The sequence below is a fragment of the Mandrillus leucophaeus genome, unplaced genomic scaffold, assembly GCF_000951045.1.
Source record: "Mandrillus leucophaeus isolate KB7577 unplaced genomic scaffold, Mleu.le_1.0 Scaffold188, whole genome shotgun sequence".
NCBI lineage: Eukaryota > Metazoa > Chordata > Mammalia > Primates > Cercopithecidae > Mandrillus > Mandrillus leucophaeus.
In genome coordinates this window covers 2,538,704-2,549,050 of record NW_012101898.1, presented here as the reverse complement: position 1 = coordinate 2,549,050, position 10,347 = coordinate 2,538,704, and the positions used below count along the sequence as shown (strand labels likewise).

At 45.1% G+C, this 10,347-nt stretch overlaps 2 protein-coding genes across 6 annotated transcripts in view; one reads left to right on the top strand and one right to left on the bottom strand.

The window, feature by feature from the left end:
- The window catches only part of CCT5 (chaperonin containing TCP1, subunit 5 (epsilon)), a 16,752-nt gene extending 9,970 nt beyond the window's left edge, over positions 1 to 6,782 (bottom strand). The window contains exons 1-4 of one of the 5 annotated variants that reach the window (XM_011978046.1): positions 6,262 to 6,782; positions 2,446 to 2,506; positions 1,821 to 1,985; positions 499 to 697 (exon numbers count right to left, since the gene is read on the bottom strand). In XM_011978046.1, the coding sequence (XP_011833436.1) occupies positions 499 to 697; positions 1,821 to 1,985; positions 2,446 to 2,506; positions 6,262 to 6,366 (530 nt within the window). In that variant the 5' untranslated portion in view covers positions 6,367 to 6,782. Of the gene's footprint in view, positions 1 to 498; positions 698 to 1,820; positions 1,986 to 2,445; positions 2,507 to 5,813 lie in introns of all 5 variants that reach the window. The other 4 variants (XM_011978047.1, XM_011978048.1, XM_011978049.1 and 1 more) reach the window with 4 other exon arrangements.
- A 30-nt stretch (positions 6,783 to 6,812) lies between these two features.
- FAM173B (family with sequence similarity 173, member B) overlaps positions 6,813 to 10,347 on the top strand; it is a 36,719-nt gene continuing 33,184 nt past the window's right edge. Inside the window, exon 1 of the mRNA XM_011978051.1 lies at positions 6,813 to 6,836. Coding sequence (XP_011833441.1) covers positions 6,821 to 6,836 — 16 coding nt within the window. The 5' untranslated portion in view covers positions 6,813 to 6,820. The remainder of the gene's footprint in view (positions 6,837 to 10,347) is intronic.

Genomic DNA, 10,347 nt, shown 5'->3' with positions numbered 1-10,347 from the left:
TTGCTCAAACTGAAGTGCAGTGGTATGATCATGGCTTGCTGCGCCTCAACCTCTCACCTCAGCCTCTGGAGTGCACTATCATGCCTGGCTGGTTTTTTATGTTTTGTAGCAATGGGGTCCCACTATATTGCCCTGGCTGGTCTTGAATTCCTGAGCTCAAGCAGGCTACTGCTTTGGCCTCCTAAAGTGCTGAGATTACAAGTAGGAGCCACTGCACCCAGCCCTGACTGATTTTTAACACAATCTATTCTGCTAAATTAAAATAACTATATTTTGCAAATATTGTCAAGGGGATTTATGCATGAACTTAGAAATTCAGTTCTCAACTACAATACAAAATGCATGTATCTGCATCTACAATAAAAACAAAGCAAAACCAAGTAATTGAAAGAAATAAAATCAACACAAATCCACCAGTGGTCATTTTGTGCTGCCTTTAAGAGATGGCAAACAAGCTGCCTCTACAAATGTGTGATCGTATCGTCTACTGAAACGTACACTTTGGAGCCCAGCGTGGTTTTTGCTGTCTGAATCAGGGGTTCGGTGTCCTTTATGTCAACAAGGACGCTATCACTGATCTTGTCCAGGTGTTCAATAGCAACGCGGGCAGCCTGCTCATAGCCATCAGCTATTCTGATTGGGTGAATGCCTCGGTCTAGCAATTGCTCCGCTTCTTCTAACAAGGCACCAGCCAAGACTGCAAACAAACCAGTAGACAATCAGTTTAGGAAAACAACAAAACTTCACTTTTAGTATAATCAGCACAAGTTAGATGCTGTCATGGAAAGAAAAAGCTTCCAGAATTAAGCTGGAAGTCATCGTAGAGGCAGAAGCTATCTATTTTTAAAAGAAAGCCTCTTGTTTTGGTTCTAGCAAAGGTCTAATAGGACACGTGTCCCCTTATAGACGAACATTCAACCCTCAGTGATGTAAACAATGTAACTAAAGAATATAATGTAAAAAGAACATTTTTCTAAGAGGTAAAAAGCTATTATGTTTCATGGGCCAAGGTCTATTCAGTAAAATTCATCCTGGTGATAAGACTAAAACATTTGTTTATTATTTATTCCCCCCACCCCCATCCTCCTTTCTCCTCATTTTAGGGTCACATAGATGAATTTTGTTTAAATCTACCACTCTCCAAGCGCACCGAGAACAGTGCCTGGCATACAACGGTATCCAATAAATATTTGCTGAATGAATGAATTCAAATTTTATCTGCAGAAAAGAACATTACTGATATTTTGTCTTCAATTTCCCCAACTTTTTAAAGATTTCAAATCTACAAAAAACAAGGTACAATACTAAAATGAGTACCAGTTTACTTATTAACATTTTGCCACATTTTCTCTACGTGTACATACTGTTTCTGTTCACCTATTTGAGAATCAGTTGCAGAAACCATGACATGTCACTCCTAAGTATTGAGGCATACAGCTGAGAATAAGGGTATTCTCCTACACATATGCAATACAGTGGTCACGCACAGGAAACTCAGCATTGTAGTACATGATCCATAATCAAATTCCTCCACTTTTCCCAAACCTCTTTTACAGCTTAAAAGACAAACAAAATCAGCGTCCAATCAATCATTACAGATTTCTCTTTGCCTAACAATCCCCAGCCCTCTTTCTATTCTTTTCTAACACTGTCAGTTTTGACAGTACCGGGCACTTGTTTTGTAGTGTGTTCTTCAACTTGGATTTGTCTGTCTCCTCAACCTCTGATTCAGAGACAACAATCTCGGCAGGCATGTTAGCCCTGTGGTCTTAAATGACATCTCTTAAAAGACAAAGGAAGGATGTTTTGTCTTTTCTTACCAACCACTCCTGTGGTTCCATCTCCAATTTCATCATCCTGAGACTTGGACAGTTCCACCATCAGCTTGGCAATCTGATGATCAACATCCATCATGCTTAAGATGGTGGCCCCGTCATTAGTTACAGTCACATCGCCATCCTTATCCACCATCATCTTATCAAGCCCTAAAAAGACAACATTTAGTAGGCTTTGGGCAAACAACTGGCAACCAATATCACAAACTATAAAAAAAGACCTCTGCACCCAGCTCCTATCTATGCAATTTATTATATGCAAATATTTCAACATACACAAAATAATAGCTGCATGAAGGCATTTTGAGATTGGCTAATGCAAATGGCAAAAAATTATGGAGCATCATTTAGTATTAATCTCAAGACAACTATGATTTGGAAAATGCTAATGAAATGATATTAAACGTGTTTTTTTAAAAAAAAAAGGCCCGACCTAAAACTACACGCGATTATAACCATGTTTGAGAAACCTGAGATACACTACAAAATTTTCGCTGTGTTAAGGAAGTAAGATGCCGCCCTCAATACTCCACCTTCCTGTAGAGAGGTTTGTACTGACAGTTTTATGATTTAAATCTTTTGCTAAAAACATGGAACGGTGGACTCTTACCATTTGGTCCAAGTGATGTTCTCATTGTATTTGCTACAGCCTTTGCTGCCATTATATGAGACTAATGAAACAAACAGAAAAAGCAAATACTGTTACATACAATTTCAATGGTTAAAAGCACATATCTGATGATTAAAAATCACTTACGATTTAGTTTCTGTTTTCTAGAAGCTTCTACATTTAAGGGGCAACAGACAGGTCTAAGTATTATAACATTTATAACTCCAGTTTTAATAAGCAATTCTTATATAAAAGAAAAAGAACTAAGTGCTTTGTGTTATCTCACTGAATTTTCAACACATTAATGAGACAGATTCTTTTACCAGCTCATTTACAGCTGAGAACAGGGACAGTATGACCATGACCTTACAGGCCTTGCAAGATCACTGGTGCAACACAGTCCTCCCTGAGCATCCATGGGGAACTGGTTCCAGGAGCCCCTGAGGACACCAAAATTTATAGATGCTCAAGTCCCTTGCATCCAGGCTTCTATATCTGCGGGTTCCACATCTGCAGATAAGAAGGGGCCTGTACTCATGAGAAACAGTCCAACTATAAACATACAACACCTCATTGTCACACTATGATTTACTGGATTTACTGCAGAGTTATAATCTTTTGAGCTGGGTGCGGTGGCTAGAACCTGTAACCCCACCTACTTGGGAGGCTGAGGCAGGATTGCTTGAGGCCAGGAGTTTGAGATCAGCCTGGGAAACATGATGAGACCCCGTTACAAAATAAAAAGAAAAAATGTTCTTGCTTTAAAAATCTTCCTCCACCCACCTGAAATCCCAATAATTATATTTATAGATCAAAGTTAGTGACTGGCTTTTTTTTGTTGTTGTTGTTGAGACGGAGTCTTGCTCTGTTGCCCAGGCTGTAGTGCTTGGCTCACTGCAACCTCCGCCTCCCAGGTTCCAGCGATTCTTCTGCCTCAGCCTCCTAAGCAGCTGGGATTACAGGTGCATGCCACTACACCCGGCTAATTTTTGTATTTTTAGTAGAGACAGGATTTTGCCACGTTGGCCAGGCTGGTCTTGAACTCCTGACCTCAGGTGATCCACCCGCCTTGGCCGCCCAAAGTGTTGGGATTACAGGCGTGAGCCACCGCACCTGGCCCGCAACTGGCCCTCTTAAGGAAGGTGAAGTAGCTGTCAAAGTGATAATAAAAAAGTTACCTGTTTTTTCTTTTTCACATTTAGCTACCAAATTGAGTGAAATTATTATTATTATTATTTTTTTAGGAGAAAGCAAGAGGCAGAAAGAAAAGGATGTAAAGAATTTGGCAAATAGGAGAGATCCCGAAATCCCGAGATATATTTTGTTCTACTGCACAGTAAAGTGGAAAAAATCTTTTTCTTCCTTCTGCTAGTTCTGTGTGTTTCCAGAGGGAAGAGTCTAAACATCAAGCCATAATACATACTATGGACAAAACAGAATTATGCTGGCTGGCCTGGAAATTTAGCCTGCTCTGTTTTAGATTATACGGTTTTAGAATATGACTCCTTCCTAAGCCAACTAATGCCTACACTTTTTTTTTCTTTATTTGAGACACAGTCCTGCTCTGTCACCCAGGCTGGAGTGCAGTGGCATGATCTTGGCTCACTGCAACCTCCGCCTCCCAGGCTTAAGCAATGCTCCTGCCTCAGCCCCCCAGTAGCTGGGATTACAGGCATGTGCCATCATACCTGGCTCATTTTTTTTTTTTGTATTTTTAGTAGAGACGGGGTTTCACCATGTTGGTCAGGCCGGTCTCGAACTCCTGATCCTGTGATCCACCTGCCTCAGCCTCCCAAAGCGCTGGGATTACAGGCCTGAGCCACCGCGCCTGGTCAATGCCTGCATTTTTAAGGTGAAATATTATACAGCTAAGTGTTAAACAACTGAAGAATCTCAACAAAATACGTATTACCTTTAAGGCTCTAAATGACCAGAGAAAAAGAACCGCGACCATTACCATCAAAACGTTCAAGTCATGGCCCATACATTTCTTTCACTGTTGCCTTCAATTTCTATATATTTTGGTTCTTCAAGTTAGCTGGACGTTTTATGAGGTCAGGGAGCAAGTGTATATCCCTACACTGCTGAGCCTCAACACTCAAAGGATGCCTACCCACAGCATCCAGAGAGATTTAAACACCCACGTTACTGTCCAAATGAGCTCCCACAGCAAAGAATGATCTGACCTCGAATGTCCATAATGTCAAGCTTGAGAATGCTGCTCTAGACCACTGGCTTTGACTTCGAGAGGTGGCCTTGAACCATGGTGCTGATTTTTGCTTGCAATTGCTCTTTAGAACAATTTCTCAACTGCTCTGGGCCCAAGTCCCCAGTTTTGGAAAAATAACAACTGTCTCAGAGTGTGAGACTTCTGGGCACAAATGCATGCAGTTAGAACAAAAACGGCTGATGTAAAACAACCTATAGCTTTAGTTATGTTGTTATACTGCGTGTGTGTACTGGATGTTACTTTCCCTGCAGGTCCCTGTAAGTGAAAAATAAAACAGGATACATAATACAAGTAGCTTGAAACTTTTTTCTTTCTAGAAAGTAAACAAATACTGAGTGCCTGCCATGGATCACCCACTGTGCAGCCCCTCTAAGTCACTCCATGGAACATCACTGTCAAGCCTTCAGCTTTCTGGAGGCGGATCACCTCCACTGGAAAAGGAGCTTCCGAGAGGTTGTGTAACTTGCGCTAAGTCAAACAAAGAGTCCATGGGGGAACTGTATTGTTTCTCACTTTGCGTAAGTCAACCTCCAAGGCATTAAGTGAACAGGGACACCTGAGACCTGGTGGAACGGTCCATTAAGAATTCACTTTATAACAAACCCTGAAGGCCCTCTCGGAGTGTCCCTTCCTCTGCATTTTCTGCCAACATCTGGTGCTCAGATGACCCTTTCTTACCTGCACCCCTGCCCTGGCTTCTTTAACCCCTTTGGTCTTCCTTATTCCCTTCGGTCCATCTCAAGCGTTGCTGCCTGAAGTGCAGCTCTACTTAAATTCTGCTCAAAACCCACTCAGTGGCTCCCCTTCTTCCCCAAGGATAACGTCGTACGTTCCATGCTGGGCATTCAATAGCTTCAGTGCTCCATTAAAACCGGGTGGCTCTTCCACTCTACAACGTGCCATGCGCATTCTTGCCCAAGCCTTTACTTCTACGTTTCCTCTCCCTAGAATGCTCTCACCCCTGATCTAACGCTGTCCTCCAGCACTACGCTTATCAGAACTCTCTCCATAGCTGTCCTTCTCACCGCACACCGCCTTGCATTACGATTTTGTGCGTCCGTTTTTCACTCTTCGCTATTTTTCCTCAAGGGTGGGCAAAAAAGCACTCAGAAATGAAATACCCTGTAAGTGACCACACCTTTACGAGTGACAAAGAAAACGGAAGGGCCGTCGCGGGTGGACCAGCGCAGGGTTAAGCAGCAGCGCCTTAACCAACAGGTGACGGAGCATCTCCCCGGCGCCTTCCCACGGGAGCGCAGCCCCACGCGGCCGTCAGGCTGGAGGGGCCGGGCGGGGAGGCGGTCCCGCTTCGCTCCCGCGGGCGACCGGACTGAGCGGCCCCGCCCAGCTCCGAAGGGCGCTGGCGGCCCAGCCTGGCTGGCCCCCCCATTCCGAGCCCAGGATTAGGCGCCAGCCTCTCCCGAGCTCAGCGAGCCGGGTGCGCGGCCGGAGACCACCGGGAGACGGGGATTCTCGACCTTTCCGGGGAGCACATGGCTCAGCGGCTCCTCAGCTCGCGCAGGCGCAGAGCCACGGCCTCGGCCGCCTCCCCTCAGCCCACCGCGAACAGGTCCCTGTGCCATTACCTTAAGGGCCTCAAGTCCCATAAGACGGGACTTGCGGTCCTGATCCTTGATGATGAGAAAAGGGCGCCCATATTCATCGAAGGCGAGGGTCCCCATAGACGCCATGGTGGAGCAGCCAGAGTTACTTTACCCCAACCGGCGGAGACCGCTACGGAAGCGAGAACGCACTTTTCTCTCGCGGGAGGACCCAAAAGCTTGCGCACGCGCAGCACAGGACGCGCGGGACTTATATTTTAACTGAGACTAATTTCACGCCAGACAGTATCTTCTGGAATCGGCGGCCTTCGGGAACTTCTATTATCCAAGAAGCCGTGGGGGGAGGTTTGAAGACACTTAGTGGAAATCTGAGGACACACAAGTCAAGAGCAGATTGAATTTGTCAGTTTTTAAAATTTTACCATTGAGAGTTTCTGATAGTGGGTACCAAGGAGAAATTCATTGACTTAAAACATTATTTCTTCATTTCTTCTAACTCCGGCTCCGAGAAGATGGTAGGACCCATTTCCTTTTTTTTTTTTTTTCCCCCCCCCCCCCCCCCAAACCACTTGCAAATCTCGCGATGGAGGGAGGAGGAGGTGAGGCGGGAAAGGCGTGACGGGCTCCTGTGGGCGTGAGAAGGGGTGCGGGCGGGCTGGTTGGGGGCTCGCGGTCAGCTGAGGTCTCCACTGTCCAGCCGGTGGCCGGGCAGGCGGCTGCCCTGGCCTCCAGCCTGGGGTTCGGTGCCCAGAGCTCGTGGCCGCCGCACCGTGCCCGCGCCGGTTCTGGGGATCGTTGGCGGCGGGCGCGTTTCCCGGTGCGAATTCCTCTCTGCCAGAGACTGTTGTGGGCTCCTTAGGGCAAGTGACTCAGCCTTTAGCACGATGTTAAGGAATAGGGAGAGTGGAGGCACACTGATGGATTGGAATCGCAGTTCTGCCGCTCTTCTAGCTGTGGCTTTGGGGAAATCCCTTAACTTCTTTATCTTTCGGTTTCCCTGTCTGCAAAGTGACGGTGGTAACAGTAGTGCCTACCTTACAGGGCTGCTGTGAGATTCAAGGAGAACGGTGCCTGGCCCTTAGCAAGCTGTGTTTAAGTGTTGGTAAATCAATTAACATTTTGCACAAATGGCCCAGTAACTTGCCACGGTTTTACAGCTAGTAAGAAACAGAGTTGCACAGCCTGATGCAATGGGTGCCACACTCTTTTTTTTTTGGAGACAAGACTGTAGCCCGGGCTGGAGTGCAGTGGCGCGGTCTTGGCTCACGGCAGCCTCCGCTTCCCGGATTCAAGCGATTCTCGTGCCTCAGCCTCTTAGGCAGCTGGGACTATAGGCACAGGTCACCAAACTCGCTAACTTTTGTATTTTTAGTAGAGACGGCGTTTTTCCATAGTGGCCAGACTGGTCTCGAACTCCTGACCTCAAGTGATGTGCCCGTCTAGGTCTTCCGAAGTGCTGGGCATGAGCAACCGCAGTGCCCTGTGGGTCCCACTCTTAAGCCCTGTATTATGCTGCCTCAGAAAGATCTAGGTAACCTCAGCTGTCCTCTAAATCTCGTGCTGCCTTCCCCTGCGCCCTCCAAGATCATGACTTGATATTTGATAGGTTTAGATTTATTTGTTGAGGGGTTCCAGCCTTACTTCTCCGCTACTGCCATAGGCAGGGACTTAGCTAATAAAGTTGTATTATTCCCAGACTTTATTAGGTACTCAGTAAATGTTGAAATGAATACATGCACTATAGCATTTGACCCTGGCCTGAAAGTCAAGAACTGACTTGGGGCCTGTGTTCCCACCTACTCCGGGGGCTGAGGCAGGAGGATGGGTGGAGCCCAGGAGTTCAGTTTACAGTGAACTATAATCCACCACTGCACTCCATCGTGGGCGACAGAGCGAGATTGTCTCTAAAACAAAACAGGGAGGACTGATTTTGTCATTGGATGGTTGGTGATCAGTTAACTCTTAATGCTTGGCATACTTAAATGCGCTAGACATCTTCAAGGACACGTTATTTCACGTTAGCTTTGCCAATTCAGTGTTTCCTCATTAAAAATGGTGGCTTCTGCAATTCATTTGGCTCATTTGATTGTTGTGAAAAATAGAATGTCTTATGGCATCCTCTATGTAGTTTATTTCCTGTCAAAATACTGGGGAGCAAGAGGGGATTTTTCCTAGTATCAATAGCTCATGTATGTCAAAAGGACACAAATGACATTAGACTAGTATAAGAAAGGCTTTGTAAGGACATAAGAATATATGCTAAAGGGACATAACATATGTTGTAGTTATTAAACATGTGTGCATATACAAGTGCACAATGAACAGTCCTTACAAGTTGTGACATTCTGATATAAGCCTGCTTTAGACATGTGGCTGGTCACTATTCCAAACAGGGTCCTTCTCTCTTCCTGACCTTTTTCTTTTGGCTTGAACTTGGATAAGAACCTTGGGTACCTTATTGTACATCTGTCACTGCCTCTAGCTTCAGCTGATCCAAATCTGCCACTGAAAATTGAAGTTTTCAACCAATATTAGAAGTCAATAAGCAAGCAGGGCCTGGACACAGTAGAAGTTAACCTCATCCTGTGTTTGATTTTCAAGGATGGACTCCTACTAAGTGCTCAAAGAAAGTAGCCAGTGGCCACTGCCGCCATTATTTAATAGAATGGCTCCTTGTTCCAAAGAACACCTGACAGAAAGTTCTTGCCATTTATGTATATTGGATAGTCTGGGAGTCTGAACACGTTCCATTAGCAGGATTTGTAGAAACAGTCTTGATTTTAGTTTTGAATATTCAGGGCCTGATTTTCACTGGTAAGAATCAATACAGGGCCTGGCATGGAGGCACTTTGGGAGGCTGAGGCGAGAGAATTGCTTGAGCCCAGGAGGTTGAGACCAGCTTGGGCAACATAGGGAGACCCTGTCTTTAAAAAAAAAATTGAAAAAATTAGTTGGGTGTGGTGGCATGTGCCTGTAGTCCCAGCTACTTGGGAGGCTGAAGTGGGAGGATTGCTTGACCCTGAGAGGTCAAGGCTGTGGTGAGCTGTGATTGTGCTACTGCACTCCTGTCTGGACGACAGAGTGAGACTCCATCTCAGAAAGGAATGAATTGTTTTTGCTGAATGGAGCTAACAATGTAGTCCTATGTTGGATGTACTCCTATATTGGATGTACATAGTAACTTCTTCCAGAGCTCCAGCAGTGGGTATAGATCTTGATTTCCCCATGCAAATGTTTGTGACGTTGCAAGACTTGCAGGCATGAAAACTTGGGACAGAAAATAGAACGATTTCATCAAGAGACTCATTGCCCCTGTGTTGCCTTTCTTAAAAACACAAATATTATAGTGACTTTGCTCAAAAAGTTTCATCACAGTGCGCGTAGAATAAAATACACATTGAGCCTGGCATTCAGAGGCCTGCCTTCCTGTTTCTCTCTCATTCTGTGCTCCAGAAAGGCTTTCCCTGCCTTCCACGCCGTGGTTCCAAGGCTTGCTGCTTTTGGCTCCAGCTCAAATATTCTCTCTGCCAACACCTTACTGGTCCTATTGTTGGAATCAGTCTTTTTCTCCACCTCTCTTGTATGCCTGTATCGTTTTGTTTGTGCTACAGCGTTTCTCACAACCTGACATGTGTCTGCCTGTCCTGGACCCCACCTCTCATCTGCCTAGATGGGAGGCTGTGAAATACAGGAACTTTTTATTGTATCTTTTGCTGGTTGAATTGAAAGGTACATATCTACACAGGTGAAATTAAATTTGGGTCATCTGACTTGTGTTTGTTTAATAAACTTGGTGAACAAATGCGTAAACAAAAATATAGCATATCCATACAATGGAATATTATTAAGCCGTGAAAAGAAATAAAGAACTGATACAAGTTGCAACATGGATGAATCTTGAAGACATGCTAAGTGAAAAAAGTCAGTTGCAGAAATCCACACACTATACAATTCCATTCCTTTAAGTCTAGAATAGGAGATTCTTTTTTTTTTTTTTTGGGACAGAGTCTTGCTCTCTCCCAGGCTGGAGTGCAATGGTGCGATCTTGGCTCCTTGGTTCACAGTAACCTCTGCCTCCCTGGTTCAAGTGATTCTCTTGCCCCAGCCCCC